Source organism: Notolabrus celidotus, chromosome 9, assembly GCF_009762535.1.
Source record: "Notolabrus celidotus isolate fNotCel1 chromosome 9, fNotCel1.pri, whole genome shotgun sequence".
NCBI classification, from domain to species: domain Eukaryota; kingdom Metazoa; phylum Chordata; class Actinopteri; order Labriformes; family Labridae; genus Notolabrus; species Notolabrus celidotus.
The window spans coordinates 18,805,904-18,828,754 of record NC_048280.1 but is presented as its reverse complement, the minus strand read 5'-3'; the positions used below and the strand labels follow the sequence as shown (position 1 = coordinate 18,828,754).

Here is a 22,851-nt window from a genome sequence, read left to right as displayed (position 1 = left end):
GACAGCCAACACACACACGCACGCACGCACGCACGCACGCACGCACACACACACACACACACACACACACACACACACACACACACACACACACACACACACACACACACACACACACACACACACACACACACACATTTCAGGTCATTTTATTCCTTTAAGATATTATAATATCCATACTGGACTTCAATTGCCATGGGTGAGATGAGCCTACCATGTTCAGATCTGTCTGAGGTACAACAGTCTTGAGTTTGTTGCCCTGCTTGCCATCAACAATACCATCCACGATCATATCAATAGAGCTGTGCACATATTTCTCAAACAGTTTGTTGAGCACTTCTTGCTCCTGGCAAAAACAAAGACAGTGTTGAGTTGATTTCAAATCACACGCAAGTGCAATTGTAACAAAGTGTGTATGTTGTTTCTCGTACCCCGCCAGGTCTGTTCTTCACCCATCTCTGCCAGTACGGGGTGTATCGCAGGTTTTTGGGGTCAACAAAAACCATTCCACATCGGGAAACAGTAGCAGGAGAAGCATACTGCAAATCTCCAACCTGAAATGATTCCTCACATCATACTCTGACAGTCGCTTTGTAGAAATGTGTGATTAAATCTACTGTACCCTTCAGTCAGTTGGCAACAATCTTAAGATTCGGACAAACCTCAAACAGCAGGGCACAGTGATTCTGTAAACGGATCCGTTCTCCATTGGCAAGTGTGAGGAGCTTGTTGTCATCCATTACTGAGTTCATATTCTCCACCCACAGGGCATCCACATCTCCATCAAACAGGATGTACCTGTGAAACAAGGTACAGGCCTTGATGTAGTATTTAAACAAAAATGATTTCTCCTCCTTTTCTATGGATGCATGTATGTACACAAATTAACTGATTCATTAAATGTCTAATATGTTCTTTTTACCTCCTCTCTTTTTTGTCAGTGGGCTTGTTTATATCACGAAAGATGTTGGATAAAATCCCATCAGTCCAGTCTCGAGTGTCCGGATCCAGAATGCCATAAAGTTCAATGACACTCATGGCTTTGGGGTTCAGAGGATACATCTTAGTATTTAATCCCAATCTGATGATGAGATAAATAAAGATTTCATTGTCCACTAATAGTTTAGGAAGGTGGTGTAATTCTGGACATCTACTCGGTTTGCATGTACTTAGTCTGAGCTTGACATAATGTGCTGATCACAACTGATTTCCCTCCACCCGTTGGGCCTACAACCATCGTAGTGTGTCTGGTCATCATGGTCTCATACATCTGCACCACTTTATCCACCTGAAATCACAAACAGCACAAAGAATTGGCTATGTCTGCATCCGTATAGGGACGCTTGTATCCAAAGAATCAAATCTAAAACGCCACCTGGTTGGGAATTAAAACATATTTGTGGTCTTCTATGATCTGCTCCACTGCATCATTGAAGTTTGGATAGCGAACACGAGGGCAGTCCAGCCCAGGAAACAAGTCTGAGATTAGCCCAAGGAACAGAGGCACATCCTCAAACACAAACTTTGGCAGGTTCATGTCCCTGAGAGCACGCATCAACACCACATCCTGTGAAAAGAACAGACAGCGAATAGGTATCAAAAGATCGGAAAGTAACCATAATATGCTGAAAATATCTTAACATAAAAAATCTGTATGTTTGGAAGTCTGAACTTCATGACGATCTGACATCATCTACATCTTGCATTGGGCAATGTAAACTTTTCAATCAAGCTTCAAAATATTTCACTCATAAATAAAGTCCATGTTTAAAGTGAGGGAAAAGAAAAGGTTTTGATTTGTGATGTGAAAATGAGGCATGTCGACCTCATGAAGGTCTGGTGAACTTCTCTTCAGCTCTCCTGCCATCACGAGGACAGATTTCAAAGCTCTCAGACCAAAGTCGTAATGAGACTGTTTGGACAGCTGCTCACGAGCCAGCTTATACAGTACAGTCATCTTCTTTGCCAGCACCTGAATTGAACAACAGTGATACAATCCTCTTCAAGACACATGAACATTTCCCAGGTGTAAAAACATTTTAAAACATTAGAAAACACTATAAATTATTGCATTTATTGCTCAAACAAGAGCATCAGATCAATGGTAACAATGCATTTTATGTTTGGTGAATTTGCCCCTCACCTTGGCGATGAGGAAGCCTTCAGAGAAGAGCATGATCTCACAGATCTGCTGCAGGTCTGGCACAATGACCACGACAGGCCTAAAGAGGGCTTTGACTGATTCTGGCAGCTCTGTGCGTCCTGCATAACCTGGATTCATGGTGATGAAAATCCCCATGCGGTCATCCAAACTTATTTCTTGCCCTTCAAACTAATGGGAATAGAGCGGTGAGAGCACATAGTGAGGGGAGAGGGAAAAGTGAACGCTAACAACTTAAATCTCCACAAAGTGAAAAAACAATTAACCCCCATCAAATATTATGATGTTTTTATATGATTTTGAATTTATGAATGACAGGTTCCCTACAACTACAACAGACTCACTTGAAACTTTTTATAATGCAGGATAAGTGCATTGCGGATCGTCTGGATTTGAGAGGAGATAACCGACAATACAGAGGCATCGATACGGTTGAACTCATCAAAACAGCCCCAAGCTCCACACTGGGCGAGCCCAGAGAAGATCTTACCCACAGCCTGCAAACACAGCGGAGGTACAAAAAGTTAAAAAACTAAATGAGACCTCCAAATAACATTGTTAGTTTTATACATTGAGACTCTGAGACCTCCAAATAACATTGTGAGTGTTATACATTGAGACTCCTAGTTGTCATTTTGTCAAAAAACTCTCAAATGTGTATTTAAAAGCGAAAAACAGATGTTATCGGGATGACGTCATAGATCAGCCTGATGGCACTAAGCAGAGACTAAAAGTGGATCCATCCTATAGCAGGGGCTCTCAAACTTTTTGGAGCCAGGGACCCCTTACAGGTGAGAAAATTGTCCTAGGACCCCCTAAGATGCGAGAGCAGATGCTTTATAGTGAATCTTTCGCTGCTTAGCTCTCACAGTGTTCAGCCCCAGCGCTGCTTACAGCAGAACTTTGTTTTGATTGGTCAGCATGGCGGCCATGCGGCCAATCACATGTGAGGATATAGGATATAGGTGATGGAGGGGAGGCTGTGTATCGTGGCCAAGCGGCAACCTCCGGTCTAAAAATATGAGTCAATGCGGAAATGTTAAAAGCTGCAGTTCATCGAGGATCCGCTTGAGGCTGGCTCCGGAAGTACCATGAGTCACATACACGTGAATGGGAAAAAGCCGATCTTTGCAGCAGAAATAAACATATTTACAGCCTGGTGCAAAAGACGAGTGTAGTCTGAATAGCTAATTTCTCGATGTCCTCTCACTGTGAGGGGGGTGAATTTTTTTCTAACGCGGCAATTTGGAAGATATTGAGATTACTAGTCTTCCAATGAGAGGCACAGCTGACTGTGGGAACACTGTAGCTGTTGGCTAGGAGGCTCAAAGCCCGCCTCTTTACGTCACACTGGCTCGACAGAAGCAATATGGCTGCCGCTGCCAATTGGCTTCAAAACAGTGTTCAGAAACAGATGGGTGACGTCACGGATACTACGTCCATATTTTATACAGTCTATGATCGTGGCTTTATCTGTTCCTTCTGAGAGGGTAAGGGTTAGGGTTCTTCTCAAAGACAGGGCAAATTCTAACTGAGAGGAAAAATCGGATCAGCCCATCCAAGCTGAGGCATCTGATTTTTCTCAATCCCAACCTGCACTGAGGACCAGTTCTGTTTGCATGAGTTTGGTTCTGGTTCCGTTTGCTTGAGTTGGTTCTGGTTCTGTTTGCTTGAGTTTGATTCTGGTTCTGTTTGCTTGAGTTTGATTCTGGTTATGTTTGCTTGAGTTTGGTTCTGGTTCTGTTTGCTTGAGTTTGGTTCTGGTTCTGTTTGCTTGAGTTTGGTTCTAGTTCTGGTTGCATGAGTTTTGTTCTGGTTCTGTTTGCATGAGTTAGGTTCTGGTTCTGTTTGCTTAAGTTTAGTTCTGGTTCTGTTTGCTTGAGTTTGGTTCTGGTTCTGGTTCTGTTTGCTTGAGTTGGTTCTGGTTCTGGTTTTGTTTGCTTATCCCTGATAAGTACCCTGAGGTACTCCACATACGATTTTCATCTGAGCGGATGAAAATCGCATGTAGAGTACCTCAGGGATCCATTCTGGGGCCTCTGCTATTCAACATCTACATGCTCCCCTTAGGTCAGATAATAAGAAACAACAAAATAAAATACCACAGCTATGCAGATGACACACACATTTACATCACCATATCACCAGGGGATTATAGTCCCATACAAACACTGAGTAAATGCATTAAACAAATCAATGACTGGACTAGCCAGAACTTTCTTCAGTCAAACAAAGAAAAAACTGAAATGATTGTTTTTGGAGCCAAGGAAGAAAGGTTAAAGGTTACTGCTCAGCTCCAATCTGCACAGATGAAATGTTCAAACCAAGCCAGAAACCTTGGTGTAATCATAGACTCAGAACTTAATTTCAGCAGCCACATTAAGACCATCACAAAGTCCGCCTACTATCACCTTAAGAATATATCAAGGATTAAAGGACTTATGTCTCAGCAGAAACTCATCCATGCATTTATCTTTAGCAGACTAGACTACTGTAACGGGGTCTTTACAGGACTCTCTAAAAAGTCCATCAGACGGCTGCAGCTCATACAGAATGCTGCTCGAGTCCTAACAAGGACCAAAGAAGTAGACCACATCACTCCAGTTCTTAGATCCCTACACTGGCTTCCTGTCTGTCAGAGAATAGACTTTAAAATCCTGCTGATGGTTTATAAAGCACTGAATGGTTTAGGCCCAAAATACATTGCTGATCTGCTACTACTTTATGAACCACCTCGACCTCTGAGGTCATCAGGTACTGGTCTGCTTTCAGTCCCGAGAGTCAGAACGAAACATGGTGAAGCAGCGTTTAGTCATTATGCACCACATATCTGGAACACACTCCCTGAAAGCTGGAGGTCTACTCCAACTCTCAACTCTTTTAAATCAAAGACTAAAATACTTTTTTATTTGCCACTGCCTTCCTATCTTAGCTCATTTTAACCTACTTTAAATTACAATTTTAATGTAATTTTAAATATATTTCTAATTTTCCTTTTCTTTTCTGTTTTATCATATTTGTCATTTAATTGTGTTCTTTTATGCCTGTCTGAATGTCTCCAATGCTTTTAATGTTTTAATGTAAAGCACATGGTTCTGGTTCTGTTTGCTTGAGTTGGGTTCTGGTTCTGTTTGCTTAAGTTGGTTCTGGTTCTGTTTGCTTGAGTTTGGTTCTGGTTCTGTTTGCTTGAGTTGGTTCTGGTTCTGTTTGCTTGAGTTTGGTTCTGGTTCTGTTTGCTTGGGTTTGGTTCTGGTTCTGTTTGCATGAGTTTGGTTCTGGTTCTAACTCTAACCCTAACCTAAACCCTAATCATAACCCTAACCCTAACCCTAACACTAAACCGAACCCTTATCCTAACGCTAATTATAACTCTAACCCTTACCCTAACCCTAACCCAAACCCTCATCCTAACCCTAATCCTAATTCTAACCCTAACCCTTACCCTAATCACAACTCTAATCCTAATCACAACTCTAACTCTTACCCAAACCCAAACCCTAATCCTAACCCTAATCCTAATTCTAACCCTAATGCTAACCCTAGCCCTAACCCTAACCCTAGGATCAGGGTGAGAATGGTTTCGTAACAGAATAAATGCTCAAAATTGGGCAATTATAAGGCTTCTCATAAGAACACTGTATATAAAAGGGTTTTCAACACACAAACCATTATTTTTTGCAAAGTTAAGGTAAAATATACGGCTACAAAATATCCTAAATTAAGAGCCGTTCTAGAGTCGAAAGAGCTGGCTCTTATTTGGGAGCCGAGTCAAAAGAGCTGGCTCTCTGAAAAGAGCTGAACTTCCCATCACTAAAGCACATGCTTACTACCATTTGCACTCATAGTTGCCCTTGAAACTATTTGTAATGTAATATGTATCAATGTAAATACTTCAGACCTGTACCATAGTGATAAACAGATGACACTTCAATTTGAATCAAGTAAATACCACTTGTAAACTTTAAAACAGAGGGTCATTTCATTCTTTGTGGACTCAACATGACAGCATTTATACTTTTCAAGTAATTGATCTTAAACGCTTTCAGAAAATTAACAGTAGCAAGACTCACATATCCCTTCGAGCCACCAAATGGTATCAAAACAATGGTGTATATGCTGTTTTGTAATGACACAGCACAATTTTATAATGTATTAGAAATGTATTCAAATTATTTCACGGACCCCCACCCTATGGTTTGCGGACCCCCAGGGGTCCCAGGACCCCACTTTGAGAACAGCTGTCCTATAGGGTTCAAAACTGAGCCTTCTTCTCACTTGCTTTATGATTGTAAGAGATAATCATTCTTATTTTGTAAAAAAGTATCCCATTAAGAATAAAATTGATGAGTGCAGGCTTAGCTATCTCAGATTTACAAATCTCTACCAAGGCCACCTGTGAGCCATGTAAGAAATAAAGCAACTTGTATCCATCATTTCATCCCAATATGACTTCTGGCTCCAAAAACAAAAAGTGTTAAAGGCAGAATTTGGCAGCTGGCAAAGGTGAAGCGTTTTCTTGCACAGCAGCACTTTGAGACAGTAATCCATGCCTTTATTACTTCTCGGCTGGATTACTGTAATGCACTTTATATTGGAGTTAGTCAGTCTTCCCTCGCACGTCTCAAGGTGGTTTAAAATGCAGCCGCTCGCCTCTTAACTGGAGTACGTAAGAGGGAGCACATTACTCCAATCCTGGCCTCCCTCCACTGGATGCCTGTGCACTTTAGAGTCCATTTTAAGATTATTTTATTTGTTTTTAAATCTTTAAATGGTCTTGCCCTGCCTTACCTCTCTGAGCTCCTCCCCCCTTACGCTCCTGCTCGGTGCCTCAGGTCAGCTGATCTGCTGCTCTTGGAGGTACCGAGGTCAAAACAGAAGCTCAGAGGGGATAGAGCTTTTTCTGTTGCTGCTCCTAAATTATGGAATGGGCTTCCCCTCCACATTAGACAAGCCTCCTCACTTTCCATTTTTAAAACTCGTCTTAAAACCCATTTTTATTCCTTGGCTTTCAACCCCACATGAGACTCTGCTCCTGTATTAGTGTTTTATGGTTTGTTTTTTGTTTCTATTGTTTTAATTTTTTTATTATCCTGTGTTTTAATTGTTTTATACCTGTGTTGTTTGTCTATTTATGTACAGCACTCTGTTTCGGCTGTGGTCGTCTTTAAAGTGCTTTATAAATAAAGTTGAGTTGAGTTCAGTGAGAATGCCAAACTTGATATTTCAGAAGAGCGGTCAACAAACCAAATTATGTTGTCCTTGTCTGATCATACAGTCAGATTTTTATGTTGCTGAAGGTTTTTGCAGAGCAAGCTTCTTACCATGTAGTCCATTCCCTCACCACAGTTTGTAACCACACAGAGAAGACCCAAAGCCTTAGCCAGGTCTTTGGTGGACTCTGTCTTTCCAGTACCAGCCGGCCCTGCAGGAGCTCCACCCAGGTACATAGAGAGAGCCTGCATCACAAAAATCCACATATTAACACCCAAACACCAGGCCTGATTGTTCTACTTGTGGAAGTTTTATCAGGTGGTTGGAATGGTGAAAATTAGTAAAGTATTTTGAACCTGCGTGAGGGTGAGGTAGATTCGGTCTGTCAGAGGGGTTATCACCAATCGACCGTTCAACCCCATGTATTCATAGCCGTAAGAGAAGGACGCACTGCACTGACGCACAAATAGGTTGTCATGTTCCCGGAGCCAGTAGAATCTTAGCTGGCTTTCCCACTCGAACTCTCGTGCATCCATTATGCTGCAAAATAATAACATGTTGATTTTAGGTCACTTTATATTCAACTACATGAGTTACACTTTCAGATGAAAAGGAAAGAGTCAGGGTTGGTAGCAGTTAAGTTTACCTGTTCAGGACAAAGCTGTCAACAATATCTCTTGCATGGACATCGATAATGAGCACAGTGTTTATTTTCCGTCTGTCATTTTTCTTCATAGGTTGAGTAATGCGTGATACCAGCTCATCAATTTGCTGGTGCATTTTCTTGGCATAGTTCTTCAGTGCATGCTTGTCTCCTTTCTTCACACATTTAAAGACATCCTCTACCTCCCAGGTCCACCACACTTGATTTGCAGCCAGCACCACCATGCCCTGGTACAGCAACATCCAGTCCACCCTGAAAGAGAGATAGGAAGAATGCTTTTTCAGAGGATCATTTGTACATAAAAACCTCAGAAAAGCTGCCAGCAGTCTTTGCACACACCTGCTCCTGTCTTCACAGTACCGGAACACTGCCTCCTTGGTAATGAGTCTGTTAGTTCTCCTCATCTCATTGAGTATTCCGGTCATCCACTCCTCCACCCGGCCCTCCACTGGAATAGGTCTCTTCAACTCCATCACCTCACCCTCGGCAGACACCATAGCTCCCGCCACTGTCCCCCCGCTGCTGTCCGCATCCAACCTCAGGGATGCTATGTTGTCATACATCTTGCAGAGCAAAGAAAACAGAGTTATGAAAAAAAAAAGGTTTCACTCACACACAAATACACAAAGCAAGAAGTGGTCCACCTCATCCCTGGCACCTTGATCATGTGTTCCTGGACACAGGCAGGGTCACTGCTTCCCAGAATGCTGAGCAGCTCATCATCAGAGATGAAAAAGAAGCGAGGAAAAGCGTTCCGCTTAGAGTCCAGGTAGTCATTCAGACTCTTCTGGCACTTCTCCAGACCATCAAACAGGGCCTGCAGGTCTGCTAGCCGGTTTGGAATCAGGCAGCTTCTCTTAATGTTTGGACCCTTCACTGTGTCTTTCATTATCTACATGAAAAACAAAACAGACAAATTTATGTTGAAAAGTCAAATTATAAGTTAAATTGCTTCCATCAGGCTGATATTATTGTAACACTCACTTCTTTAAACCTTTTGTCAATGTTATCAAACTTCTTGGCCTCCTCGGGTAACTGCAAGCGAATGTCCCCACCGATGAATATGCTCTCCAGGTACATCCATTTCCGTTGCACCAGCAACCAAACCTGTTAAAGGATTATTTTTCGTAAGGGTTCTATGACTAGCTTAAGTATGATCTGAGGGATCTCACCGACCTCTATTGTCTCACTGATGAGGGACAGGTCTTTTTCCCATTGTTGAATGGTCCCAAGGAAAGGTCCAACAAAGCGGCTGCCTGCCATACTCTGTAAGTTCATGGCATCGTTGTCAACATTCATGAGGATCTCATCCACTGCACCTAATATAGAGCCACGTTCCTGAGTGCCTTTAACATAAGGCAGCACGCTGAACTTCATGTTTTCCCAGGTCTCCACAACCTCCTTCAACCCCTGGAGGCACACATTAACACAGAAAAGGTTTTGTAATTGCTCATGATCTAATTGGTATAACTGGTCCTCAATTTAAGTTTGAGATAGTTTAGAATTTTGAAAGCATGCCTTCTCAATACTGAGCTCCTTTACAGCTGAAGTAACTATGTCACCGATGACATTAGCATATTTGTGAAGCTCCATCGAAAACATGTTCTCCAGAGTGAAGCTGTCAGGGTTCATCTCAAAGCTGGTTCTGGTCCTTTCCATTAGTTCCTTCCAGTGTCTATGGCCAAAATGATAAGAAACACATGCAGCTGTTTTATTGCATCTTGACATATACGTCATCTTTGTAACATTTTTGTTTTTCTACTCTACTATTATTTGTCTCTTTGGGTGTCAGATGTATTATATTTAGGGTTCTGGTGTCAATATATAGACTGACCTGTCTCTGAGGGATTCATTCTTCAGGTCCAGCAGAAGAGGGAGAGACTCCTTAAACTCTTTCAGGTGTCCCTCGAGGAAGAAGGCCACAGGTAAAGCTCGCACATCTTTGGGCAGCTGCCTCAGTCTTTTGATGAAACCCTCAACACCGTCTTGTAGGAGCTGGATGTCTAAATCTGCCCACAAGGTCTGAGACCACTCTGTCTTTGCATCCTATAACATGCCAGGAAAAACACATTAAATACTAGAAGAACCATGTTAACCACACTTATATGTAATATGCCTCAATATGCATTTTTTTAATATGTCAGCAACCACATCTGACCTTCTGAGCCTTATGGACATCATATATCTGTCTCAAGCCTGCCATGTCCTTCTGCATGCTGATAATTTCAGGGTACACAGTGACCTGCAGGTCCAACAGCTTCTCTGCATTCGCTAGCTCCTGTCGTTCTGCCACTACCTTAGCGAGTTCTGCTTCATATTTACCCATAATGGATAATCCTGCAAACAAGAAATGAGACAGACTGATTCCTATATCATACTTCAAACACAAACTCCATGTATATGATTGTTCTGAATTAAACAGCTTATGACATGGTTGGGGTGCACAGGTACCTTTCTCCAAATTATCTCCTACAGCACCAGGACCATGCATGTTGAAGCTTTCTCCGAAGATGAACAACTCCTGGTGAAACTCTTCTATCTTCTCCTTTGTTGTCTGTAAATGTAAATAGGAGGAAAGGTTCAGAACAGTGAATGCTGATTTAAAATCAGAACAAAACATGCTTTTCTGGTTCAGCAGATTCTGTTGGCTGGATGTCTTACTGTGGTAAATGATTTCTTGACAGTTGTCAGACTTCGATCCACTTGTCTGGATTCTGTAAATAGATCACTCCACATTGGGCCAATACTGGCAACAAGTTCCAGTTCATCTTCTCCAACCTTGATTGATAATGAGGCCAAAAAAAAGTATTAACTTGTGTTTTCAATAACAACAATAAAAAGTTTGAAACACTCAACATACAGTACCTTAAGTTTGTACATGGCCAGTGTTCTGTATCTCTCTTTGATATCATTGAATCTCATCTCCACGTCTAGAGACATGTCCCTGATGTTTGAAATGGTGCTCAAGACAGACTTCAGATCTTCAAAGGTGTCAGGGCTCTGTTTAAGCTGTGTAGAGAGTTGCTGTTGTATAATAAAGCAAAATGATTAATCACCTTGAAAAAAACTTACAAAAACACATGACACAAACAGCATAGAATGATTCAGTACCATGAGTTCATCTCTGAGGTTGAAGAGATCCTCCTTCGTCGGCATGTGGAGGAAGGTACCAAGTGAACTGATCCAGGAATTAGCATTCTCACACACAGAGAGAACCAGAGGCTCAAGGTTTATGTGCATGATGTGCTCACACTTAAACAGCGGCTCCAGCAACACCTCCTGATTGATGCTACACAGGAACTGCAGCTTATCATCATACATGACACAGGATGGTTTTTTTTGCAGCAAACTTCTCATTGACAATTGTTTTGTTCTTTTTCCAAAGGAGCAGATAGCGTTTCCAATGGTTCAGGTAGCGATCCACAGAGAAGAGCAGCCGCTGGATGTTCTGGGACACTTTCATGGTGCTCTCATTTATCTGAGGATGCTGCCACACGTCGCTGAAGAAGCTAAATGATACCGGCTCATTTTCACCGCCTGTATGTTGTTGAGGGCACTCGATGCAGGTTCCATGCATCCAACGCACAAATTGCTGGAACATAAATAAATGGACAATCAACACTTCTAGATAAGAAATTATTTCTTTGATGCAGTGATACATTAGAGATCACGATGGCCCCACCTTGGTGCTCTCTATGCAGTCTCTGATACACTGCATGAGCAGCCAGTAGATCTCATTGCTTTGAGGCAGAAGCACTATTGTAGGCGCAGATACGCTGGCGTCAACTTGAAAAAGAGGGGTATTTCCCAATAGTGCCATGTTGAAAGCCTGAATGTTCCTAAACGTGACAGTAACAAGAGAGACATTACAATGGTTGACATGTGTTGTGGAGCTTAACAAAATAATAGGGATTAGTGCCACTCACAAAAAAAGATCACTTCAAAAACCCTGACAACATGGAGTTACCTCAGCAACATCTTCACAATGGATTCGAACACCTTTCGCTCCCAGTACTTGTAGTAATCTGCCATACTCTTGGCTTTTCCACTGCTTGTTTCCAAGACCAAATGTTCTGTCTCAGTGATAAGGGGTCCAATGGCAGCATATTTCCTACTCAGCATACCTGCAGTCGCGGCCCGTTCTTGCTCAATGCGGCCACAGAACTCCTTGATACCTTAAAAAAATCAATCATGCAATTGGGGAAGTAAGTTTTAATTCTTGTGACACAGTTACTGTATGAAATAATTCAGATCCTTCCACTTGTTCTACCTGGTAAGTCGTTGGATTTATCTGGGACTGGACATTTCAGTAATCTGGCCACTTCCATGGACTGCAAGATGGACTCAATATCCCGCTCATTCTTCTGAATCTGTTTGACAACTGACTCAAATTTAGAGACAGCCTGAACTCCTCGGCTGATAAAGTCGGGGACAGCTAAAACCAAACACAGTTGTGATTTAGAATATTAGAGAACATTTCCAGTTCATCAGACTATAAGAACTTTCTAGACACCATACCAGAAGAATTCCAGTTTAGTCTTTTGCATCCATCTTGGATCACTTCTTTGACCACTTTGATCTGTTGAGCCAACATAACAGACTTTACCCCACTCAGTCTGTCCATCACAGAGTGGTAGCAGCTGATGAGGTTGTTGAGCTCATATGCATACCTACAGACAAGAAACAGGTCAGACCAAAAAGGTTACATCAACCTGTGGATTTGTGGTTTGGGACAAGCTCTGTGTTTAACCATGGGTAAGTATTGTTACCTGATGAATTTGTGCTCCTGTAGAGCAATATTTTGAGCCAGATAGGGCAAAGCCAAGCCCAGAGACACAAGGTTTTTTGCCTCAGAAATGATGTCCCTAATCCCAGGAGGAAAGTTTACAATAAATTGCACACCCTCTTGGCCACTGTCAGTTGGAGGAGTATCCTTGAATTAAACAGAAAATGATCAAGAGTGACTTAGAATAATTATTTTAACTGCATTTTGCATGTTATTTGTTAACAGTTATAAGAAAGTTTATTTTCATAAGAAACAAAAGATACTTACAAGTTTTCCCTGGGTTTGGTTTTCACTGCTGCTCTTGACCAAGAGTTTTTTTTTCATCAGCAAAGGCAAGTTGGTTTTTGTCTCCCCAAACCAGTCCATATATTTCTTCATCTCATAAGCTTTGGTCTTCATTCCTATTTCCACATACCTATCTTTAACCTGAGTAGAATACAGCAAAAGTCACGAAAATGCTTTTGATATGAATGAATATCAAAGCATTAACCCCTTTAATGCTGTGAAACAGCGATATTACTCACAACTTTGGCTAGATCACTCTCAGTCATCTCTGCCACCTGTAGGAAGGGAAGGATGGTTTGTTTCAGGCGGTGAAGAAGAGATCTCACCCATCTGATGGCTCCTGCCACAGGAGGGTCATTTCTATTTAGCGGCGGCTGGTCCATCTGTGCCTCATAGATTTTATTTATAGTGTCCAACTGAAGAAAGACAAAAAAAGTCAACATTTTAGAAAACTTCTTGTGCAAAACAATGCTCGCCTGTCACAAAGACAGTATCTTCCCCCGGGCTGTAACTCTGATGAACTCTTAACAGAAACAGATCCTCAAAACAAACACTGCATAACCCTGTGAAACAAACACTCACTGTGAATACAATAACTATTCATTTTGTATAATCTTAAAACAATTATAATATATTATAAATCTTTATCACATATTCTTATCATGATAATATCATCCTCTCATCTACATGTACCTATGTACACTGTTATTAATGTCATTACTGTCAAAATGATATACAAACATATATATTGGCCTAATGTTTATTACTACATACATGTATATATTTGTTCCACCAATGTCTTTCACAATCTTTTCAATAAAAGTTAAATGTTGAATGTCTAATGTAGGTTTGTACATATTAGTATAATGTTCATGTTTAATACAGAGAGAGTAATGTTTACTGGAGTCCCATTCCTTGTATATGCATGGCCAATAAAGCTGATTCTGGTAAAAATACATGTATATTAAATTCAAACAGCAGCAAAAGGTGCTGAGTTGAAAATATAAGCAACACTTCATTTTGGTTTATGGTACAGTACCTCTTTGAGGTACAGAGTCAGCGCGTCATTAAACTTTGTATTCAAATGGTTGCTGATGACCTCTCTGGAGCAGATTTGTTTGAATTTCAGAAGCATGTCGAAGGCAACAGCTGAAGAGCGTAGTGTTTTCAAGGACTGATCGATGAGCTTGATGGCCTCTTCCTCTATAGACTGAGAAGACATAAAAATAACGATAATACATTTTATTTATATAGCGCTTCTCAGAAACTCAAAGACACTGTACAACTGTCAAAATCAATACAAGCAAGGAACACAAATCGAACAAAACAACAGTACAATCACAAATTAAAAGCTAATTTAATTGGAATTTGCGGTGGAAAAACGCCTTAAACAATGTTAGTGTGTGTTTCTTCAGTCAGTTGGCCTTAAAGGTGAGTTTTTAATAGGGATTTGAAAGCTGAAGGGTCAGAGCAGTTTTGGATGTGGGAGGAGAGTGAGTTCCAGAGGGTGGGGGCGGCTACAGAGAAGGCTCTGTCCCCCCAGGTTAGGTGCTTGGTTCTGTGAGGTGGAGACAGGAGGTTGGCATGTGAGGAACGCAGGTTACGGGAAGGAGTGTGATGGTGGAGGAGGTCAGTGAGGTAGGAAGGGGCCTGGTGGTGGAGAGCTTTGTGGGTGAGGAGGAGGATTTCAAACTGTATGCGGTAGGGGATGGGGAGCCAATGAAAATGTTGGAGGACGGCGGTGATGTGGTCATGGGGGCGGGTGCAGGTGAGGAGGCGTGCAGCAGAGTTCTGAATGTATTGCATTTTATGGAGGACTTCGGATGATGTGCCGTACAGGATGCATGACAGTGCTGAACAGAAAGTTTTATAGGAACAAACTGACATAACACTGATTTTACCATTCTTGTTTGTGCAAAAAATCATATATGCACAACTCACGTGAACAGTCCTGTCAAATTCCTGCATGATCATTTTCCAGCTGGTCATCTTACAGATGTTGAAGGGGTTGAAACTGACACCCTCCAAGGGTGAAACCAGACAATCCACTTTGCATAGCACTTCATCAATGCTGTTTGGGTCTCCGGTCACAGCTTTTAGCTCAGGGCCAAAAATGTTTTGGAACTCCTCCAAAATCTGCACCAGAAATCAAACTTTCATTTTTATACATTCAAAAGGCAATTATTGAGATGAGAGATTTATCAATTCTAATCACTGACCTTTAAAACATTGTGCAGGTCCTGGCAGACAGAAGCCATGTAATCTGTCCTCTCAAACAGTCTCTTGCGATCAAATTCCCAACGTGGATCCCTGTTGGATTCTTCAATTTCAGCACGCACCTCGAAGTAGGATGACCTCCATCGGTCCAAAACCCGCTTTGCATCATTCACCTTGGATTTGGCCTCCTCTCTGTTATCCCTGTTAAAGGCAGAGCACATCTTAAAGTTATACATGAACAACAAACAAACATATTTCACGAGTGTTTCTGAATGTAAACAAATGTTGACATTACAAATAAGGTGTAATTTAAACTTGATCTAAAATCTGAAGTTTAAATGTGAAAAGGAAACGTAATCCCACATACTTGAATATCGTGTGTACATTAACTGTAAGATTCACACAGTCACAAAGCTGCCAGGCAATCCGCTCCATCAGGGGGACCATACGCTCATTTGTGTTGTAGTGACAAGAAATTATCCACACAATCTGCAGGCTTTCCATCAGTTCTGGGATAGTCTCCAGGATCACATCAAAATTTGCTCCACTAGCCAAATTCTACAACAGACAGTAATTCATTTATTTCATTTGAGTAAGTAGACCAACTGTATATTGTAGTCAGTATTTTGACATGAAAAAATGTAGTTACTACTACCTCTTGGTGATTGGAAATGACAAGAATATTTAGTGACTATGTATTCTTGAAAATGTTTACCATGAAATGTCTTTCCAGAGTTCTGAGGAAGCGTAAATTTTCCTCCGCTTCCATACGGTATTTAGTGAGCTTGGAGACTGCTCCACCCAGCGTCTGAACAACGCCTGCTTCTGCTTTGGTCATCACCTTTCGGATCTTCACCACCATAGGCAGTTTGAGCTGCTCACTCAGAGCACTCAGGATAAATGCACGGTCCTGCCAAAAATAGATTTCAGCCAAAGGGCTGGGTGCCTGGAGGAAGATTAGAAGCAAATGTTTTACATTTGTCTTTTGATATCAATCAATCAATCAATCAATCTTTATTTTTATAGCGCCAAATCAGAACAAACGTTATCTCAAGACGCTTTTACAAACATAGGAGGTCTAGACCACTATATGTCAATATATATCTAATCTATCAGAATATATATCAAAAAAAAAAAAAAAAAGAAAGAAATGTTCATCAATTGATATCACTGCACATGTTTTATGCTTTCTTTCACTAGCAGGGATTTGATCTCTTGGTTACATCTCAGAAAGCAGCGACTGCTCATGTGAATTCTGTGGAATTGACATGAGACATTGACATTTGATGTTCACAAACCTGTGGCTTTTTGTTTAACTGCTCCTCAACAACAATGGTAATGTGTGTCTGCCAGTTCATCACACACTGCTCTAACTCTTCAACTGTCTCTGGATTGGAAAGCAGTGCATCCACTCCTGGTTCCAGATCCAGCTCAGGGATATGCAGCTTAATCTCCTCTGTGCCAAAGAGACTGAACATTAGATGGTCTGTGTTTTATAAAACACTATGATATGATCATTTTCAAGAGCCTGATTTTATTCTCTTTTCACCGGACCCCTTGAAAATTGTATGATGTATCATATTTTACTTCTGATAAAACTGTTTCAATTTTTTCACGTTTAAAATAAAGTTAAATTAAGGCCTGCATAGCTGTAAATCTGCAAAATACTAAAGGGAAAAATGGTGAATTTCGACTGGTTGCTGATCATACTGCAGACTTTGATCAAATTAATAAGTTATCTTACATGACAAACAGGAAGCCTTTTGTATATCTTAAAAAACACACCTTGAATCTGAAGATGTGTAAAAGTTGCGTTGATCAGCCCCAAATACTTTTGCGTCCGGTTCAGCAGCTCGTCACGAAATGTAAAGGATCCACTTGACTCCACCGGACTCTCCTTTTCAGTCTCTTCACTCTTCTCCTCAAGAGGGGAATCTGCACTGGTTTGATAATCTGCACCACTGATCCTCATCTGGTGGGTGGTTAAAGTGAGTATATGCACCTGGCAAAAGACAGGGGGGGAATTATGCAAGGTTGATGGTGTTAAGTGTTGGCATGTATGTTACTGTTTTACTGCTTTCAATTGTGTGTGAATTCATTTTCATTTTGCTTACGTGGGCAAGTTTTTGTTGCACCACACAAAGTGGGTCTCCCTTTATCGTGCTAGTGTCAAATAGCTTGGGCATGAGAACACTGGCCTCATTCATGTCCAGTGGTTCAACAATAGTCTCTATTGGAAAAGCAAATAATGATCTCTTGGTTATCATGTCTGTTGTGCAATAGAAGTTGATAACAGCTTAATTGTAATGACACTGAGCTAAAATCTCACCCTTTGTACTCCTGAGAAAATAGAAGACTGCAGATTTCAGAAACCTCTCTGGGTATTCATCCACTGCTACATGAAGCTCGCTGTGATAGACCACTTGAACCTCCACTCTCTGAAAATACAAAACCAGACATGGGTTAAAGAATGTTACAATGTTACAATGTTACAATGTCATTCAGCAGACGCTTTTATCCAAAGCGACGTACATACGAGAACAAGAACAACACAAGCAAAGATCTAGACAAGAGGAAACAAGATCAGTAAGAGTAACAAGTGCTTCAAGTAAATTTTCATTCACAAATTTCATTATTATTATTATTTATTTTTAATAAAATAAGGAACATCTACAATGAAGCAACCAAACCATTTAAGACCTTCCATTATCATCATCAACAATTAACATCACCACAATAATGACCAAAGTACCAAGTGCTGGGTCACTCAAGAGCTGAACACAGATTCCCAGAGTAGAGCAGGACAGTGCGAGTCAATTGTAGCTGGACGACATGGTCTGCCCCCGGGGACAACAGTGGAGAACAGTCTAGCTAAGTGCATAGTGCTTCCTAAAGAGCTGGGGCTTTAGCTGTCTTTTGAAAGTAGAGAGGGACTCTGCAGTTTGGGTTGGGCAATTCATTCCACCATTTAGGGGCAACAGAAGAGAAGAGTCGGGCTAGTGATTTTGAGGCCTTGTGTGCTGGAAGCACTAGGCGCTTTTCAGAGGCTGAGCGTAGCGGGCGAGAAGGGCAGTAGACCTGGATGAGGGGTTCCAGGTAAACTGGAGCAGTTTTGGTGACTGCTTTGTAAGTCATGATTAGAGTTTTGTATCTGATGCGAGCTGCAACTGGAAGCCAGTGTAGCGAAATGAGCAGGGGAGTGACATGAGCTGTCTTAGGCTGGTTGAAGACCAGACATGCTGCTGTGTTCTGGATCATTTGCAGAGGTTTAACTGTGCATGCAGGGAGGCCTGCCAGTAGAGAGTTGCAGTAGTCAATGCGTGACATTACAAGAGCCTGAACCAGAAGCTGTGTTGCGTGTTATGTCAGGTAGGGTCTGATCCTCTTGATGTTATACAGGGAAAAATGGAAGGACCAAGCAATCGAGGCAACATGAACCCTGAAGGTTAGGTGGTCATCAATCATGACACCCGGATTTCGGGCAGACTTAGTGGGCATGAGGTTTTGAGATCCAAACTGGATATTGATCTGTTGGTCCACAGTGGGATTGGCTGGAATGATAATAATCATAATTATAATAAAAGAATGATAATTATTATGATAATAATAAAAAATGTTATGCTCTTTTCTTGTATACAATGATTACATGCACTCATATTTACAACGTTCTTCAAATTATAGATTTCAATGACACAATTTGAAAGCATTTTAGACAAGAGGTGTCTTGTAAAGGTGTAATCTCACATGGCCAGGACTTGCTTTTTGAGTCTTCTCTGAATGTAAGGCCAACTCTTCTCCACTTTGGGTCCAGGGCTTCTTATCAGGATCTTCAGAGTCTCCATCTTCATTTTCTGTGTTTAAAATCGATGTAGTTAAATGCATAGGTTTAATTCTCAAATAGTTACCTGGTAAGTTACAGTATATAACTTTGTTTTCTAGCACAAAGTAGGGCTATATCTTTGTCAACTTACCAACTGATGGGATTTCAACTTCAGTTTCTTCCGCTCTGATAGTTTTAAAAAACAGAAGACAGGATAAGGAGTCTTCATCAGAGACCATGTTCAAAAACCGGATGATTTTTTCTTCTTCCTCTCCATCCTCCCGGTTGAGAAGTTCGTCGAAACAGTTGGGACCATCAGGTAGATTAAGACCTGCAGAGACGCGCTGTCGGATCCATGCTACTCGTAAATCGTCGTGGACCATGTCGATACATTAATTTTAATCGAGGGAATAAAAAATGTTCACCTCTTTCCGGTTTTAGACCGTAATTTAATATTTTCAATCACTTGTAGATTTAACAAATACTCGAGGAATGTTTGTCGATCCGCTTGCAGTTTCATGTTGCCTGGCAACCATGAAACGTCTGGCGTTGGCTGCACCGCGAGAGCGCAGGGAGAAATTTGTTCCCTGAGTTCAGACTGGAAGGATCTGAAAACTACGATGGCCCTGAAGGAGAAAACAAATTTACAAAAGATGAAACACTTTTACAAGTTAGAGAAACATGTAAATTTAGGAAAACAAATTTACATTCAAGAAAACAAATTTACAAAAGATGAAACACTTTTACAAGTTAGAGAAAAAATAAGATTTAAGAAAACAAATTTACATTCAAGAAAACAAATTTACATTTAAGAAACCAAATTTACATTTAAGAAAACAAAAATTTACATTTAAGAAAACAAATTTATATTTAAGAAAACAAATTTACAAAATCCAAATATTTTTACCAAGGCCAAAACAAATTTACAAAATAAAAAAACACTTTTACAAGCTGTGAGACAATTTTACAAACAGCGGAACACTTTTACCATTTCTGAAACAAATTTACATTCATTTTTAACAGAAAGGGAATCCGATACTCTGTTTGGTACCGGATCGTCGAGGCCGAGTCGACAAATGCTTTAACATATTTGAGGTATTTGCACCGTGGAGTTCTGCGTAGTAGAGTGTGTGACGTAATCATAGACGGTATAAAATATGGGCGTAGTATCCCGGACGTCACCTATCTGTTCCTGAGAGCTGTTTTGAAGCCAGTCGACGTCAGCAGCCATATTGGAAATGCCGAACTCAACCAGGCAGAGTGTGACGTAGTTTGAGCCTCTTAGCCAATAGCTATGTGTTCCCGATCAGGAGTCACGTCAGTCATGTCCTTATTTGGGCAAAAACTCGAAATCTTAATATCTTCTGAACCGTCACATTAGAAAAAAATTCACCCCCATACAGTGTGTGCCTATAGAGAAATTAGCTTCGTAGGGCCAAGCCGTTTTTTGAACCAGGCTGTAAACATGTTTATTAATGCTGCAAAGATCGTCTTTTTCCCATTCATATCTATGTGGTCTCCGGTGTTTCTGCAGCCAGCCTCATGCGGATTCTCGATGTATTGCAGTTTATAACACTTCCGCATGGGCGTCATAGTTTGAGACCGGAGGTTGCCGCTTGGACGTAATGCAACCTACGGAGACGTGACGTGACATCGTGCTGGGAAATGAATCGTTAAGAAGAATCGATAACATTTGAGGTGTACAATTCCGATGGAATTGATCAATTGGAACCGGTTCTAAGTCGGACCGGTTTTCGATTCCCACCCCTAGCAATGATGCGACTTACAGCTGTTCTAGACACTGTAGAACACCTGGGGTGCATCTCAAAGCTCTAAACTGCAGTCTCTCCTCGGCCGAACCGGAAGTACTTACCGACGCGCCATTTTAACTTGCGTCCCAAAGCTCTAAACGCTGCTGGAGGAGAGAGGAGCGAGGAGCGAGGAGACTGATCCGAGGAGGGATAATCGAGGAAACACGAGAGCAGACTTTGCGGAAGTCTTTTCTCTGACAGACACGCCCCCTTATCGGATATCACTCACCGATTGGACGCTGCAGCAGCTCGGACTTAACCGAAACTTAACATCAGCTGAGTTTAATAACAGAGAAAAGACGGACCTTAAAACAGTCACTAAGGGTGCTCTGAAACAGTCTGTATGTGATGAGCTGAGATTAAAAAGTGTTTGATGTGAGTTTTAAAAACAATATACTGATCGCAAAATCATAAATTCAACATTACAGAGGATGGATGTTATATCTGATTGTTTTTGTCAGATTCACTGTCTAACGAAATAGAGTAATAGAGTCTAATATCATTGATAGAATATATATCCTGTTAGTTTCCCCATTTGTTCTCATTTTCTTCATGAAGAGAAGTCTGACAGTAAAGTTTGTCTGTTAGTAAAAACACTTTTTATGTTTCCTATCAGGTTAATACAGTTTCATATGAGGCTGATCATTAATGAGCACGGGGAGAGTTGCATGGTTTCTATTTTCCCTTGAAGTAATAAATAATTTAATAATTAGGCATTTTACCGGTGAATCGATCCGTGATGCTTTAGGACAGAATAAACAGAGAGCTGATTCTCTTCATGTGCAGGTGTGTGTTAAACAGGTAAACACAGAGACAGAGCTCTGTTACTGTTTATATTTATCAGAGTTATTACAGTGAACAGCTGTGCAGACACAAACAGCTGTTAAAGCCTTCATCACAAACCGACGTCGCTTCACGTGACGCTCCGGAGGAGAGGACGTCTCATTTCTCTAAATACAAATCTCCTCTCTCCTCTCTCCTCTGGTTTCATTTCCTCGCATCTCTGGTGGGCGGGACAAAGACGCGAGGAGGAGACGCGAGGATGGACGTTTAGAGCTTTGAGATGCACCCCTGGACATGATGGTATAGCCTTCCTCCTTATTATGAGCCTCTATTATCTTCTTTCTGAGCTCAAGACTGATGTCCTTTGTCTTTGGCATGGTGAGTAACAGCAGCCTCTCTCAATAATGTGTTCAAGCGCCCTGTTTGGAGTCCCTGAGGTGAATCTCAATGCTGATTGGATTCTCAGGTGTTGTTAGGAAACCAGCTGACTGCACAGGTGTGTTTTGAAAGCAAAAATTCACACGGGGGCTTATATTTTTGACCACCCCATTTTTCACTATATTTGATACAAAGCAAACCTAAAAATGTATTCCACATTCCAAACTGTACCAAAGCTACTAAAGAACACTGGTGAATATTTGATTATATCAAGTTTTATCAATGATGCAAACCTTGGGAAGAATATAAGGAAATCAATCAATCAATCTTTATTTGTATAGCGCCAAATCACAACAAACATTATCTCAAGACTCTTTTACAAACAAAGCTGGTCTAGACCACTCTATGTCAAATTATGAACAGCAGGAGGATGCCTACGGCAGCTCAGAGGGACCTACGAGATAAGGGAGCTCAGGGACTCCAGAAAGGTCTATGGTTAGTAACTTTAATGGGACAGGCAGAGTTAAAGTAAGTAATGGGGGGGGGTTGGGGGGAAGGGGGTGAGATAGGATCCCAGTGTGTCAGTGCGCCAGTTCCCCCGGCAGTCTAAGCCTATAGCAGCATAACAAAAGCTGGTCCAAGCCTGATCCAGCTCTTACTATAAGCTTTATCAAAAAGGAAAGTTTGAAGCCTACTCTTAAAAGGAGAGAGGGTGTCTGCCTCCCGGACCCTGAC

The 22,851-nt window shown here is 41.3% G+C and overlaps 1 protein-coding gene across 1 annotated transcript in view; it reads right to left on the bottom strand.

Annotated features, from left to right (window-relative positions):
* The window catches only part of dnah10 (dynein axonemal heavy chain 10), a 31,701-nt gene extending 12,012 nt beyond the window's left edge, over positions 1–19,689 (bottom strand). The window contains 42 exon segments of the mRNA XM_034691914.1: positions 215–346; positions 432–554; positions 663–798; positions 923–1,081; positions 1,170–1,288; positions 1,376–1,567; positions 1,826–1,972; positions 2,144–2,332; positions 2,506–2,658; positions 7,483–7,617; positions 7,729–7,912; positions 8,019–8,288; positions 8,376–8,599; positions 8,695–8,928; positions 9,021–9,143; positions 9,213–9,446; positions 9,555–9,711; positions 9,871–10,082; positions 10,195–10,373; positions 10,488–10,590; positions 10,698–10,814; positions 10,902–11,060; positions 11,148–11,375; positions 11,377–11,628; positions 11,719–11,875; positions 12,004–12,211; positions 12,307–12,471; positions 12,555–12,706; positions 12,806–12,969; positions 13,090–13,248; positions 13,347–13,523; positions 14,147–14,317; positions 15,049–15,243; positions 15,327–15,525; positions 15,692–15,882; positions 16,040–16,270; positions 16,623–16,780; positions 17,110–17,326; positions 17,439–17,554; positions 17,654–17,762; positions 19,069–19,175; positions 19,296–19,689. Coding sequence (XP_034547805.1) covers positions 215–346; positions 432–554; positions 663–798; positions 923–1,081; positions 1,170–1,288; positions 1,376–1,567; positions 1,826–1,972; positions 2,144–2,332; positions 2,506–2,658; positions 7,483–7,617; positions 7,729–7,912; positions 8,019–8,288; positions 8,376–8,599; positions 8,695–8,928; positions 9,021–9,143; positions 9,213–9,446; positions 9,555–9,711; positions 9,871–10,082; positions 10,195–10,373; positions 10,488–10,590; positions 10,698–10,814; positions 10,902–11,060; positions 11,148–11,375; positions 11,377–11,628; positions 11,719–11,875; positions 12,004–12,211; positions 12,307–12,471; positions 12,555–12,706; positions 12,806–12,969; positions 13,090–13,248; positions 13,347–13,523; positions 14,147–14,317; positions 15,049–15,243; positions 15,327–15,525; positions 15,692–15,882; positions 16,040–16,270; positions 16,623–16,780; positions 17,110–17,326; positions 17,439–17,554; positions 17,654–17,762; positions 19,069–19,175; positions 19,296–19,527 — 7,269 coding nt within the window. The 5' untranslated portion in view covers positions 19,528–19,689.
* Positions 19,690–22,851: the final 3,162 nt, after the last annotated feature.